Source organism: Salmo trutta, chromosome 24 (genome assembly GCF_901001165.1).
Source record: "Salmo trutta chromosome 24, fSalTru1.1, whole genome shotgun sequence".
NCBI classification, from domain to species: Eukaryota; Metazoa; Chordata; class Actinopteri; order Salmoniformes; family Salmonidae; genus Salmo; species Salmo trutta.
The window spans coordinates 31,449,578-31,466,124 of NC_042980.1; the positions used below are offsets into that span (position 1 = coordinate 31,449,578).

At 42.6% G+C, this 16,547-nt stretch overlaps 1 protein-coding gene across 1 annotated transcript in view; it reads left to right on the plus strand.

Moving 5' to 3' along the window:
- The window catches only part of LOC115161103 (ganglioside-induced differentiation-associated protein 2), a 31,416-nt gene extending 18,686 nt beyond the window's left edge, over nucleotides 1–12,730 (plus strand). Inside the window, exons 12-14 of the mRNA XM_029711850.1 lie at nucleotides 3,655–3,709; nucleotides 6,361–6,504; nucleotides 11,613–12,730. Coding sequence (XP_029567710.1) covers nucleotides 3,655–3,709; nucleotides 6,361–6,504; nucleotides 11,613–11,654 — 241 coding nt within the window. The 3' untranslated portion in view covers nucleotides 11,655–12,730. The remainder of the gene's footprint in view (nucleotides 1–3,654; nucleotides 3,710–6,360; nucleotides 6,505–11,612) is intronic.
- Nucleotides 12,731–16,547: the final 3,817 nt, after the last annotated feature.

Here is a 16,547-nt window from a genome sequence, read left to right on the forward strand (position 1 = left end):
CTCTGTCAAGACTAAGAAAAGCACCATACACTGAGCAGTACCAATGTCAACACTATACAACCCTGACCTTGCATGCCTCTATTTGAGTCAACCACTAAACAGTTTTTCTTTGTCTACTCACACCATCACACTGGACTGGAGCTGAAAACCACATACTGCCAATGAATACCAGATGGCTTCTCACCCTCAACCCTACAGCCGTAGATAAGGCAGCACCACCCACATCTCCTCAGCAGTGGGCAGTTTCACCCAGTCATTCTGAGAAATCTAGAGGGAGATATTGACTGTCAGCCTCTGGACATACCACATAACTTCTTCTTTTGTGACAACGGAGATTCCAGTCTTTGAAGCTAGTTTTTGTAGTCATTGAAAAATCTGCTGGGGGTTTTATCTAGTGTTCCTATGATCTAACGGAAAGTCATCTCACTTATTAGTAGATCAACTGAGTTTACACCAATAATAACATGTTTGTTAACTCTTGGCACCGCTGACTTCTTTTCCCAAGCATTGTGATGAGCAAGCTGTGATCCCCATGAGAGAATCCCTGCGGCCCCCATAAGGGAATGCTCTAGACCCCTGGGTTTCCCAAACTTTGTCCTGCCAGCCCCCCCCCCCCCCCCCCCCCCCCCCCGGGTGCAAGTTTTGGTTTTGTCCTAGCACTACACAGCTGATTGAAGTAGTCAAAGCTTGATGATGAGTTGGTCATTTGAATCAGCTGTGTAGTGTTAGGGCAAAAAACTAAATGTGCACCCAGGGGGAACACCAGGACTGAGTTTGGGGAAACCCTACTGTAGACCAATAAAAAGTACAGACTACATTAGGAACTCTGTTTTGGTCAGTTCTTTAGAGTTGGCTTTTTGACTTAGCAGAGATCTGTTTTGGAAATGACTATTCTTTCCCTAGGCTTAGACCCAAGAAGAGAACCTCAAGAACCTGTCTGGCAGGGGAGATGAGGGAGTGAGTGGCTGTTCCACTATGGAGACAGATGGGTCAGAATTTGGCCTTTAAGGATTGTTCCAGGCCCAAACAAGGCCATATTCTACCTTCCTGTGGTGTCTTCTAGGTCTCCCAGAACACTGATGAAACTGGTTAAATGGTGGTTTGCTTGGGGCGGTTTTCTCAAGTGCCCTATAAGCCTGTACTGGCTGTGGGTGGTTACTATGAACACAATGTACTTCCAAAAGATGATGGGTTTGTTCCACATTATATAAAATGGGACTAAAACCATGTAATTACATGGGAGTTTACATAGGCAGGTTTAGTGTATTGATATTGCAAGTACATCGGTAGTCTATGGCGTGGGAAAGGGTAGAGGGTTGTGTGTTTGTGTTTCTGTGTGTGCAGGTTTCTGTGCTCTTGGATGACCTTGGGGCAATTTTTCTTTTGGGGGGAGTACCATGTGCCTTGGTCTGAGAGAACTGCTACATTTGGAGCAGTTTCATGGATGTTTGTCTGTTTTGTAAAATTGCACTCTTTTCTTTCCGGACATATTTACATTTTTTATGTTGGTGTTTTTTTTTCTCAATAAGCACAAATATAAGTAATCGTTAGAATAATAATGACAACTATGTAACATGCTAGCCAATAGGGATGTATCAGTGAATTATTAATTCTGTAGTTCCGGGCAGCCTCTGAGAATAACATCAATTTATACGTGGATTCGGTGAGTGAGTTTATAAGGAAGTACATTGGATATGTTGTACACACTGTGACTATTAAAACCTACCCTAACCAGAAACCGTGGATAGATGGCGGCATTCGCGCAAAACTGAAAGCGCGAACCACTGCATTTAACCATGGAAAGATGACTGGGAATATGGCCGAATATAAACAATGTAGTTATTCCCTCCACAAGGCAATCAAACAAGCAAAATGTCAGTATAGGGACAAAGTGGAGTCACAATTCAATGGCTCAGACACGAGACGTATGTGGCAGGGTCTACAGAAAATTAAGGACTACAAAAAGAAAACCAGCCACATCACGGACACTGACGTCTTGCTTCTAGACAAACTAAACACCTTCTTTGCCCGCTTTTGAGGATAATACAGTGCCACCAACGTGGCCTGCTAGCAAGGACTGTGTGGCCGACGTAAGTAAGACGTGTTAACCCTCGCAAGACTGCCGGCCCAGACGGCATCCCTAGCTGCGTCCTCAGAGCATGCGCAGACCAGCTGGCTGGTGTGTTTACGGACAAATTCAATCTCTCCCTATCCCAGTCTGCTGTCCCCACATGCTTCAAGATGGCCACCATTGTTCCTGTACCAAAGAAGGCAAGCTAACTGAATTAAATGACTATCGCCCTGTAGCACTCACTTCTGTCATCATGAAGTGCTTTGAGAGACTAGTCAAGGATCATATCACCTCCACCCGATGTTCATAGACTACAGCTCAGCATTCAACACCATAGTACCCTCCAAGCTTATCATTAAGCTTGAGGCCCTGGGTCAACACCGCCGTGTGCAATTGGGTCCTGGACTTTCTGACTGGTGGCCCCCAAGTGATGAAGGTAGGAAACACCTCCACTTCGCTGATCCTCAACACTGGGGCCCCACAAGGGTGCATGCTCAGCCCCCTCCTGTACTCCCTGTTCACCCATGACTGCGTGGCCATGCACACCTCCAACTCAATCATCAAGTTTGCAGACGACACAACAGTAGTGGGCTTGATTACCAACAACGACGAGACAGCCTACGGGAAGGAGGTGAGAGCACTCGGAGTGTGGTGTCAGGAAAACAACCTCTCGCTCCTCAATGTCAACAAAACAAAGGAGATGATTGTTGACTTCAGGAAACAGCAGAGGGAGCACCCCCCCTATCCACATCGACGGGACAGTAGTGGAGAAGGTGGAAAGTTTTTTTAAGTTCCTCGGCATACACGTCACTGACAAACTGAAATGGTCCACCCACACAGACAGTGTGGTGAAGAAGGCGCAACAGCGCCTCTTCAATCTCAGGATGCTGAAGAAATTTGGCTTGTCACCTAAAGTCCTCACAAACTTTTTCAGATGCACAATTGAGAGCATCCTTTTTGCTGCAATACCACCTGGTATGACAACGCATCACCGTAGGTAAACTACCTGCCCTCCAGGACACCTACAGCATCCGATGTCATAGGAAGGCCAAAAAGATCATCAAGGACAACAACCACCCGAGCCACTGCCTGTTCACCCCGCTACTATCCAGAATTAGAGGTCAGTACAGGTGCATCAAAGCTGGGACCGAGAGACTGGAAAAACAGCTTCTATCTCAAGGCCATCAGACTGTTAAACAGCCATCCCTGACAGAGGGGCTGCTGCCTACATACAGACTCGAAGTCATTGGCCACTTTATTAAATGGATCACTAGTCACTTTAATAATGCCTACATATCTTGCATTTTTCATCTCATATGTATATACTGTATTCTATTGCATCTTGCCTATGCCCATCGGTCATCGCTCATCCATATATTTATATGTTCATATTCTTACTCCATCCCTTTACTTAGATTTGTGTGTGTTAGGTATTTGTTGTGGAATTGTTAGATATTACTTCACTGTCGGAACTAGAAGCATAAGCATTTCGCTACACTCGCATTAACATCTGCTAACCATGTGTATGTGAAAAATACAATTTGATTTGATGTAGTTGTTTTTTGCTTTGTTTTATATTCTAGGTTTAAGAAGAACTTAAGGGCATTCTACTTTGTACACCCCTCATTTCGCTCCAAGGTAAAGTACAGTACCTCCCTTTTTCTGCTTCCCCAAACTCTGTTATATGTATTTATACTACTGTGTGTTCAAGGCATTGCTGTAAAATGTATTTACAGTGCATTCGGAAAGTATTCAGACCCCTTGACTTTTTCCACATTTTGTTGCGTTACAGCCTTATTCTAAAATGTGTTGAATAGTTTTTTTCCTCATCAATCTACACACAATGCCCCATAATGACAAGGCAAAATAGATTTTTAGAATTGTTTGCAAATGTATATATTTTTTTAACCTGAAATATCACATTTGCTTAAGTATTCAGACCCTATACTCAGTACTTTGTTGAAGTACCGTTGGCAGTGATTACAGCCTCAAGTCTTTTTGGATATGACTCTACAAGCTTGGCACACGTGTATTTGGGGAGTTTCTCCCATTGTTCTCTGCTGATCCTCTCAAGCTCTGTCAGGTTAGATGGGGTGAGTCTCTGCACAGTTATTTTCAGGTCTCCAGAGATGTTCGATCGGGTTCAAGTCCGGGCTTTGGCTGGGCCACTCAAGGACATTCAGAGACTTGTCCCGAAGTAACTCCTGCGTTGTCTTGGCTGTGTGCTTAGGGTTGCTGTCCTGTTGGGAGGTGAACCTTTGCCCCGGTCTGAGGTCCTGAGCACTCTGGAGCAGGTTTTCATCACGGATCTCTCTGTACTTTGCTCTTTTCATCTTTCCCTCGATCCTGACTGGTCTCCCAGTCCCTGCCACTGAAAACATCCCCACAGCATGATGCTACCACCGCCGTGCTTCGTCGTAGGGATGGTCCCAGGTTTCTTCCAGACGTGACGCTTGGCATTGAGGCCAAAGAGTTCAATCTTGGTTTCATCAGACCAGAGTATCTTGCTTCTCATGGTCTGAGAGTCCTTTAGGTGCCTTTTGGCAAACTCCAAGCGGGCTGTCATGTGCCTTACTGAGGAGTGGCTTCCGTCTGGCCACTCTACCATAAAGGCCTGATTAGTAGAGTGCTGCAGAGATGGTTGTCCTTCTGGAAGGTTCTCCAATCTTCACAGAGGAACTCTGTCAGAGTGACCATCGGGTTCATGGTCACCTCTCTGACCAAGGCCCTTCTCCTACGATTTCTCAGTTTGGCTGGGCGGCCGAGTCTTGGTGGTTCCAAACTTCTTCCATTTAAGACTGAGGGAGGCCACGGTGTTCTTGGGGACCTTCAATGCTGCAGAAATGTTTTGGTACTCTTCCCCAGATCTGTGCCTCGACACGATCCTGTCTCGGAGCTCTACAGACAATTCCTTCGACCTCATGGCTTGGTTATTGCTCTCACGTGCACTGTCAACTGTGGGACCTTATATAGATAGGTGCGTGCCTTTTCAAATCCTGTCCAAATCAATTGAATTTACAGGTAGATTCCAATCAAGTTGTAGAAACATCTCAAAGATGATCAAAGGAAACAGTATGCACCTGAGCTCAATTTCGAGTCTCATAGCAAAGGGTCTGAATACTTGTGTAAATAAGGTATTTATGTTTTTCATTTTTAATACATTTGCTAAGATTTCTAAACCAGTTTTTGCTTTGTTATTGTGTGTAGATAGATTTTCTTAATAAAAAAAAAAAAAAATCAATTTTAGAATAAGGCTGCAACGTAGCAAAATGTGGAAAAAATCAAGGGGTCTGAATATTTTCTGAATGCACTGTATACTACAGTGTCTACAAAGCATTGTTGGGATATGTACATCATTTTTACATTTACATTTTAGTCATTTAGCAGATGCTCTTATCCAGAGCGACTTACAGTAGTGAATACATTTCATACATTTTTTTTTTCGTACTGGTCCCCCGTGGGAATCGAACCCACAACCCTGGCGTTGCAAACACCATGCTCTACCAGCTGAGCCACACGGGACCACCATATACTAGGGTTGGGGTCAATCTCAATTCAGGAAAGACACTGAAATTCCAATTCTCTTCAATCACTTTAAATAAGGAAAAAATTTGAATTTGGTTTACTTTCGGAATTGACTGGAATTTAAATGAAATTGACCCCAACCCCAGTATATACTGTACCAATACCTTGTACGTACAGTATATGTATTCAGTGTATGTACAATGCAACAATCTCTTTGGCTGCTTTGACACCACTGTGTTTTCAATGCTCTGTCTAGTTCACAACCTTTTCTGACCTAGAACTGCAGGACTCCACACACACGGGCGCCCACAGCCCTTTAGGTGGGACAAGGCTCACAGTGTAGCAATATTATAATTGGTTGATTTTTATTTATTTTTGAAGGATCCATGATCTTAGAGGAGTTGTGTGTATGACTGATGGGGCTAGGCATTGTGGTAAATGGATTTAAACGGTTTGGAATGGGAGGCAGAGCTACTAAAGAGTGGAGTGGAAGTCTATTGGCGATATTCAATCAAACCTAATAAGTGGATTTTTAGGGAGACGTAAATTAGTTTCAATAAACTACCACTTAAACACAGAGGAATGCTTCAGCCAAAACGCATCCATGCTTGGTAAACAAACCAGTATTACAATTGAGCCTTTAGGGCAGGTTTCCCAATCCGGACACAGGACTAACAAAGACCACACACACATTGTTGTTGCTATTTCCAGTATTACCAGTGTTTCCCGATGTATCTTATCATGTTCATTTCTCTGTGTGTCAGGTGTCCACCTGGTTCTTTACAAGATTCAGTGTGTCAGGGATGAAAGAGAAGGTCCATCATGTAGAGACCCTCCAGCAGCTCTTCACCTGTATTCTGCCTGAACAGATAGACATCCCCCCCTTCGTCCTGGAGTACGACGCACGGGTGAGGGCCTACAAACACCACTCTGTCTACTTTACTAGCCTTGTTGACTTGTGTCTGCAGGGCTCCATGCACACGCGCACACACACACACACACACACACACACACACACACACACACACGTGGAAGCATTCACTCAAGCATTCAGAATTGTGCGTACAGTGCATTCGGGAAAGTATTCAGACCCCTTTACTTTTTCCACATTTTGTTACGTTACAGCCTTATTCTAAAATGAATGAATACAATTTTTGGCCTCATCAATCTTCACACAATACCCCATAATGACAAAGCAAAAATAGGTTTTTAGAAATCTTTGCAAATGTATAAAAAAAAATACAATTAAAACACGACTTATTTACATAAGTATTCAGACACTCCGCTATGAGACTCGACTTGTTTCTACAACTTGGAGTCCACCTGTGGTAAATTAAATTGATTGGACATGATTTGGAAAGACACACACCTGTCTATATAAGGTCCCACAGTTGATGGTGCATGTCAGAGCAAAAACCAAGCCATGAGGTCGAAGGAATTGTCCATTGGCACAGATCCGGGGAAGGCAGCATTGAAGGTCCCCAAGAACACAGTGGCCGCCGTCATTCTTAAATGGAAGAAGTTTGAAACCACCAAGGCTGTAAGCTAACAAAATGTTTAAAAGGGGAACGGGTCAGAATACCTTCCGAATGCACTGTATATTCTCACGTTGTATCAGATCCTAAGTGCTGCACTTGTGTGTTACGATTTAAAATGGAACTTATCTTCTTCAGACTATTTTTGTCAGGTTGAAAATACCCAATTGTCTGCAAAAAGAAACAGCAAACTGTTCTGCAAATACTTTTGAGTAAACCCAAGACGTCTAAAGAACTTAATGGTGATGGCAGTTTGGTCAATTTGTTGTAATGGGTGTGATCCATCACTGGAAATGAAACAGGAATTGTTATTTAGTTGAACGTTAATTTAATTATTTATCCTGGGTTATTCCAAGGTTACTGGTCACAGAATCACAAAAATGTCATTAAATGGTTTCTAAATCTAGGTTTTTGTTCCTTAAAAAAGCAGTGAGGGTGGTTGAAAAGCGATAGGAAGTTTCTTTGGGCCTGCTCACTAAAAATAGTCCCTGAAAACGTGAGGCGGGAGACACGGCTCTTTGGGAATGACCATGGGGAACACTACAGTTGACTAATTATACTGCAGGGGCGAGACGTAGACCAACCAACAGTGAGACAATGAAGTACAGCACTATGACCAAAAGGTCATGAATCTATGAGGAGGACCTCTCTCATACCTTATCTAATGTCAAAGTTTTAATGCATAAAGTGGGTTCCCCTAAACAGCACATTGCCAGGACTGTGAAGTTGTAGTAGTTTATGTTGCTTAGGAGCATTCCACTCTGTGTTCTATGGTTATATCCTTGACCTGAGTAATATGTATGCTATCCTCTGGGCTGTTTTTACAATAGCCTGTAAACTGCATGCCCTTAGATAATATATATTGTATTGTATTTAAGATGAAGCCCTTACAATGACACTAAGTAGCTTGTTTATTTTGTCTTTCTCACTACGTGGATATTATTGTACCCATTGTTTTCCAGATGTTTTATTGAGACACAACACCCACTCTGACCTGCCGTCTATCCATATAAGAATGGTGTAAACACTTGATATTCCTGTTAGTATATTTACACAAGTCTGTGTGTTCTACTCAATTTGTCATCCAGAGTTATCAACCTTAATCAGATGGAAAGCAGAACTGAAAAGGAATGAGAGTAACACAATGGCTCTTATTTGATCTTGTGTTGACATAAGCCAGAGGGAGGGGAAACAATGCAATCATTCCTTTTTTTGTATTTTTTGGTTGTTGGTTAATTTGTAAGCTAGAGTGCTTGATTATGCTGATCTTGTCCTTGTTTTGCTTGGGTCGGCTGGGTTAGATTGTCCTTGTTTTGCCTGGGTCGGCTGGGTTAGATTGTCCTTGTTTTGCCTGGGTCGGCTGGGTTAGATTGTCCTTGTTTTGCCTGGGTCGGCTGGGTTAGATTGTCCTTGTTTTGCCTGGGTCGGCTGGGTTAGATTGTCCTTGTTTTGCCTGGGTCGGCTGGGTAAGATTATATTTAGTAGGGAATGTCTTATTGAAGTGGAGGCTCCATTATGGATCTATCTGACTGTAGATTAGTTGAGTTGGTGTTGCACTTATCTGGCTCTTATTGCTAACTATGGTAACTAGCTCAGTCTCTCCCCTCACTACCCAGGCCTATGAGTGCATCAGTATCTGCCTTCAACTGCAGAGCGGCTGGCTTTAGCCCTTCAAATGATCCAAGCGTCGGTCCCATTTGGATTTAGCCACAAGGCTGTGGACAGAGTATTATTGTGCACCAGCCTGTTTACCACTTTCTAAGGGAGAGAAACGGGAACAGTGAGATGTCCACCGTTACAATAATGTACCAGAAGAACACTGCCATAAATTACTTTATATCAGTGCAGGCTCCTCAGAGGAAGGGGAGGACCTAAAAATAGTAAAACATTAAAGTTATCCTTTTTAGATAAAACTATAGTGATTTATACAAAACATAAAGAACACCTGGTCTTTCCATAACATAGCTTTTACCTGGTCAGTCTATGTAAGGCATAGTCAACCACACGCTGGAGTTGCATTATTTTCCAGAGAATCCATAGAGCCCCGAGTTGATTATCCCTTTTATACCATGGCTATAATTGAACACATTTGCCACTAGAAATGTGGTTAGCATCCACTGGAGTATCTAGCAAGATAATTAGATGGCTAGAGTAGTTGTCGTGGTAAACACACAGACCAACTAGTTTAGCTAACCAAACCATCACTCCTAGCTTGCCATTATGAAAATAGAATTGAACAATGCCAAAAATATTTTCACTTCGACTTTTGCTTTCAAAAGCAGCTACTATGTAGAACATGCAAGAATGAACTATAGCAATTGGATTCTACTACGCAAATATCTAATCCTGAATGCTGATTTGGTTAACCGCATTCCAGCCAGTGTCTATTCCACAAGTTGCCACTGGCTAAATCTATGATATTAAAATGGCTATTTACTCTTTTCCATCTGACTGCGCAATCCACTGTCTCATCAACCCAGCTAGGCAATTTCTAAAAACCATCTAGATGTTATCTACCATTTCTTTTAGACTAACCTTTAGTTTTCAATAGCGGAGATTTGTATAAACTTTGTCTGTCTCTGACATTTGCAACATTGAAATTAGATCTCCAGCTGTCCCATACTAATGAATGTGTCGGGACGAGACAGAGGTGCCAGAATTGCAATGCTGCTGAGTTTTTCCCGCTCAAGTTTCCCATGTGTATCAAGAATGGTCCACCACCCAAAGGACATCCAGCCAACTTGACACAGCTGTGGGAAGCATTGGAGTCAACATGGGCCAGCATCCCTGTGGAATGCTTTCGACACCTAGTAGAGTCCATGCCCTGACAAATTGTGGGTGTTCTGAGAGAAGGGGTGGGGGGGTTATACTCAGTGTATATTCACATCACCAAATAACTGATTAAAACACACTGTTTTGCAGTAGTCTAAACAGCACCCTCTAGGGTAGCACCATGGTGTAGCCGGAGAATTGCTATTTTCCTTCCAACATATCAGAGCTCTTGCAGTATGAACTAACGTCATGTCCATCCAATCAAAAGATCAGAGAATGAATCTAGTACTGAAAGCAAAAGTTATAGCTAGCTAGCACTGCAGTGCATAAAGTGTGGTGAGTTGTTGACTGAGGGAGAAAGACAATAGTTGAACAGTTTAATTAACAATTCAGGCGAAGCAGCAGAGGGAGAGCTAGCTATATTTCATTGTATATTTTTGTCTTAGTTTACATTTCACATACGTAGCTAATGCAGCTAATTTACCCAGCTCAACAACCTCACTCGGAGAGGAATGCTTTTTATGTTAGCTAGCTGGCTAAGGCTATCCAACACCGCAACGCTTCCAAGTCCAGGTTCGCTTTTAGTTTTATTCATTTATTACCACTGGGGCCCGACGGTGCAACTGCTTGCTGTACACTGTACTGTGTGATTGTACACATGGATCGGGTAGTGAGTTTACTAATGTGTTAATTCCAGTTTGTTGACTTTAATGTTAATATGGTGACAATGATGTAGGCTGTGTAGCGATTAACGTTTATGGTATGAAGGTTTTGCTTGGAGAGGTTTTTGTGCCTGTTTACAGACAGCTGTTGTGTTGTGTACTGAAGTCCACAAGCGATGAGAGGAGGAGACTGCATAGATGCGAGAAGGAATTATACAATGAGCAGAGTGATGAATGCTGTATGTGGCTGCTATGAAAGTGAACTGTGGGTGATCAGGGGTGTATTCATTCCGCTGATTGTGTTGGAAAATATTTCTTAAATGGAAGAAAATGAAACTCTTGTTTTGTTTGGACTAATGATTACACACCAGATCATCTAGATGCAGGCAAGAGTGTGCAAGGCGGTATTGAATGTTTGTCACCTTAATTACTCCAATTTGTCTCGATCTGTGCACCTACGTTATAAACTTTCATTTGTAGGCTAGGTTGTAGCAACCTCATGATAGGTATAGGGCAAATTCAAGTATTATGTAGTAGCCTAAACCTACCACTGTTACATTGAGCTGGGTGAATGGAATATGAATGACAGTCATCCAATATGCTGTAATAGAAATAAGGCCATGCTCATAAAAAACATCCTCCCTAATGTTGAACAGCATCAACCGCCACTGCTTTATATAGAAGGGTTGTTTACTCAGTAGTCATTCCTATCCAGAGACATTTAGTTGGAATGTGCCGGTTTGTATATTTATTCAGGTTTGTGTTCTACTCAAAACTCCATTTGTCACTGCAGTTATCTAACTAAATCAGAGGCAAACCAGGCCTACAAATGAATGAGAGAATTATACTATGGCTCTTTAATATCTTTCATTATGCTTTCATTGCCTTTTTTGGTAACATCTCTGGATTTTGCAGTCAAAATGCTTTCGGCTGTACTGCACACACACAGTGCTGTGTGTAACCTGATAGGAAAAACGTCTAACCTCATTATAATGACAATACCCTTTTGATTTGATTTACTGTATGTGTTGTCCCTGTGTATTTTAGGTGAATGGTGCTTACCGCCCCGCCCACTCCTCCAGCCTATGAATGGACCAATCAGAACTCTGACTGAGATCAAAGGCCAAGGACTATTTTAGACTCACTACATCTACAGTCACATAACTGGCTCCACTTCCTGGTTCTGACCAGCAGGAACTCTGTGGTTTAGCTCCTTTACCAGATTATAAGCCACCCAGGGCCTGTGGGCCTAGGTGGACTTTGAGTTGATTTTGCTCTGCCTGGGACCTCACAAGGACATTATGATGGACGATGACACTCTGAGAAGCCTGAATACTAATGAACCTAGGATTGTTTTTATTAGCAGTGCGATATAATCAGATGACAGACAGATTGACGGACAGACGAATGGGTCTCTCGGTGACGGAGCCTGTGTGAACTCGCCAACCTATCCCAGGACACACTGATGGCCTGTCTTAAAATCCTGCACGTGTGAGAATGCGGGCAAGAGACATCACTCATGTTTCAAATGTTTTATTTTTGCACAACTTCATCAAATGGTAGGTTGAAGGTTATGTGTTCACAATCACAAGCTGCTTAATTGTGAAGCTGTTTTTAGGTGTCCCAGAACCTAGTGTCCACACTATCCCTTTCCATCTACTCGGTTTCTTATTTAACGCACACAGTTGAAATCATTTATCAAGTTTATGGAAACTAGAATGTGCCTCACATGAAACACAATGATACCGTAAACATAATTATACTACATTCAAACCTACTGCTTTTTTCTGAATACCAAATAAACTTTGTTAGCCATGCAGTCAGGTTCTTCATACGTACGTTAACTTGATTTCTCCTTTGTTATCTACTCTGTTATATTGTGCTATTATTTCAATGTATACCAGCTTTGCTCTTCTGTCATTGAACACACACTTTCCTGAGACATGTTAGTGAATAAAAGACTGTATTGAGAGCCACACATTGTATAGGCTATACAGTAGTTTATGGTTGAGTATCAGCTGAAGTTAGTCTTGTTTTAGTGGTCCATAGAGAAAGTATGTAGTCATCTGAGATTTGAGCTGCGTCTCAATACATTCTTTGCCAAGATGTAGAGGTTTTTAAATGTTCAGGTAAAGACGTGAAAATAAACAGTCGTACCATTCTGATTTATGCTGTCCTTGTTGCATGTTTGGAAATTTGATCTGCTGTTGATCCATATTGTGAGGGGGTGTGCGTGTTTGGGAAATACACCCATACATTGTTTTTGTGCACTTTGATTGGACTGTTGTTGAGCCAGTTCCTTCTGATATAAAGCCAAGGGTCCGTTATGTCCCCCATGTCTCACCCTAACCTGTCAGCACAATAACTTCTCATTAATCACAACAAGGAACATTACAAATACTTTGTTAAGATTTGTGTTCAGTGTAGGATTGTTGGGTCTAGTAATTCAGTTTGAGAACATGTATGAACATACTATACTTCAATATATGACTAACAGTTATTCAAGTCCGTGCTGAAAAATGTGCTGAGAAATAAGTTCTATCAAACTTCTGTGCTGGGGCCCCACAACCCTGTAAGAACGGGATAAATGGAGAGAGAAGGTGACAGATAAGCAGTGGCGGGATAAACAGCAGGTGTTTTCTACTTCTCTTGTCTTCCACAGAAAAGAGCTGTCTCTTCCAGGAAGCTGTGACGTTGGTCTCACTCTGATTAAAACCTGTCCTCTCGCCTCTCCTCCACTCCTCTCACCCTGTCCTTTTACCTGCCCTCTCCATAACCCTCCATCCATCCTTCAACACATCCCTCCTTTATCATGTATCTTTTTTTATCCATTTATTAATCAAAGCCGAATTATAGCTTTGGATGGAGGTGAAGATGGAGAGAGAAAGGGAGGGATGGGATGATGAGAGGGGGTAAATCCATCATCCACAGACCTCCCTCTGTGATTGAGGGATTAGTTGGCTACAATGGTGTGGTGGACACAGCGACACACACACCTGGCCATCTTTCGCTCTGCTCTCCACAGTGGAGGGGGTTAGCGAGAGGTCAGGCAGCAGGATCTACAGTGTTACACTAACAGGGATTAAGAGACAGACACGCTCTTTTAGTTTCTGATCACAGAAAGTGTGTTCTGTTTATGGCTTTCAGTTTAACTGATTTTGCCATACTGGAGGATGAAGAAGGCTAAGGTCCGAAGCTCGTCCTTTGAAGTGCTGCCCATTCCATTCTCTATGTAGCTGTTGATGACCACTGAGTCAAGGACTTCAGACCCAATGGACGCTCTGTTATGTGGATGCAATCAGGATTGTCAATGATCACCATGTGCCTGAGTCCATTACATCTTACTATCTTTGATGTTGGATTTATACAGACTCCACTGAAGAGACCAAACCTGACTTCACAATGACCCCATATACACAATGTCCATACCAGTAATTACTTACAGTTATACACGCTCAGGAGAATAGCATTTGAACAGATCACCATCGAACCACACTTCTGTAGCACACAGAGTGGATGAGACCTACAAGTGACCTTGGCCTTGATTGTAAAGCATGTAGTCAAAGGCTCACCAATGCACATTTCTGTCCATGAGCGCAGCCAAGAATTACTCCTCTGAAATATCTGCGCTGTTTCATGTTGGAGACACACACAAACACTGACTAATGTTACTTTAACGACCCATTCATCAAAGATTGTCTGGTAAAGAAAGAAAGAGGGCCAGAGAGAGAACTACCCAGTACAGAATCAACCCTTTTTGAATGGAATCTCCTGGAATTGGCCTCTGGGAGCAGCACAGCAAATGCATACATAATTAATTCAATCTCCTAAAATAATTATAGTCTTAAGTCTGCAACCGTATTGGTCAAGTCAAGCAGTATTTAAAAGAAATGACGTATGGCTGTGAACTTATCTTTTAAAGCAGTACCAGGTTACTTTCAGAAGAACTTTGTCGTAGAGCAAAACAGAGAACACCTTAGCTAGTTAGCCAAACCGTTCGATGGTACTGACGTTTTAGAAGACTGTCTCCTGGTCTGACAAACAGCGCTGTAGCTCTGACACTTTCCACCGCAGGTTCAAAAGGCTGACATAGGCGGATGCAGTGGATTGAGAGACGGCTCATGCGAAAAACAGCAGATATGTCTAGCTTAATAAACTGATTCACTTGGATGGGTATTGTATTATTATGTTATGGGTGCATATCTGCTCTTAAGGATTTAACACACACACACAGTCAGTACGGGGTAAAGGACAGAAGAATATGAGGATTGTCACAGTATCAAGAATCAAGCCTGCGTTATCTCACATCCATCCACTTGGCCTGTTCTTTAATCTAGCATCACTCCGTGGCGCTGGTAGATGCTGGAGAAATATGTTTGTCTGAGGCAGAGAAAGAGAAATAACATATTTCTTATTTGCCTGGAAGAGCATCAAACGTGTTGATAGGAGCCTGTTTCAAACTCCTATCCAAGAGGTAATGGGAACAGGATGTTGGAGAATGAACAGTATGGTGGCCACGCTCATATCCAACATCACATGCCCTCAGAGGCAGAGGGATATAAGATGGGCACACACTTTCACACACACACAGTCAAAAGTTTGGACACAAGGGTTTTTCTTTATTTTTACTATTTTCTACATTGTAGAATAATAGTGAAGACAAAACTATCGTAATCGCTCCTCTTTCACCCCAGCTGCCAAACTAATCCTGATTCAGATTATCCTACCCATGCTAGATTACGGAGACATAATTTATAGATCAGCGGGTAAGGGTGCTCTCGAGCGGCTAGATGTTCTTTACCATTTGGCCATCAGATTTGCCACCAATGCTCATTATAGGACACATCACTGCAACTCTATACTCCTCTGTAAACTGGTCATCTCTGTATACCCGTCGCAAGACCCACTGGTTGATGCTTATTTATAAACCCTCTTAGGCCTCACTCCCCCCTGTCTGAGATATCTACTGCAGCCCTCATCCTCCACATACAACACCCGTTCTGCCAGTCACATTCTGTTAAAGGTCCCCAAAGCACACACATCCCTGGTTCACTCGTCTTTTCAGTTCGCTGCAGCTAGCTGCGACTGGAACGAGCTGCAACAAACACCCAAAAAGTACAGTTTTATCTCAATCTCTTCATTCAAAGACTCAATCATGGACACTTACTGACAGTTGTGGCTGCTTTGCGTGATGTATTGTTGTCTCTACCTTCTAGCCCTTTGTGCTGTTAATGTGCCCAATAATGTTTGTACCATGTTTTGTGCTGCTACCATGTGTTGCTACCATGGTGTGTTGCTACCATACTGTGTTGTCGTGTTGTTGTCTTAGGTCTGTCTTTATGTAGTGTTGTGGTGTCTCTCTTGTCGTGATGTGTGTTTTGTCCTATATTTTTATTATTTTTTATTATTATTTTTAATCCCAGCCCCCGTCTTTTGCCTTTTGGTAGACCGTCATTGTAAATAAGAATTTGTTCTTAACTGACTTGCCGAGTTAAATAAAAATAAATAAATAATATATTTTAGATTCTTCGAAGTAGCCACTCTTTGCCTTGATGGCAGCTTTGCACTCTTGGCATTCTCTCAACCAGCTTCACCTGAACTGCTTTTCCAACAGTTACCACATATGCTGAGCACTTGTTGGCTACTTTTCCTTCACTCTGTGGTCCAATTCATCCCAAACCATCTCAATAGGGTTGAGGTCGGGTGATTGTGGAGGCCAGGTCATCTGATGCAGCACTCCATCACTCTCCTTCTTGGGTCATTGTCCTGTTGAAAAACAAATGATAGTCCCACACAAACCAGATGGGAGAGCGTATTGATGCAGAATTCTGTGGTAGCCATGCTGGTTAAGTGTGCCTTAATTTCTAAATAAATCACAGACAGTGTCACCAGCAAAGCACCATCACACATCCTCCATGTTTCACGGTGGGAACCACACATGCGGAGATCATCCGCTCACCTACTCTGCGTCCCACAAAGACA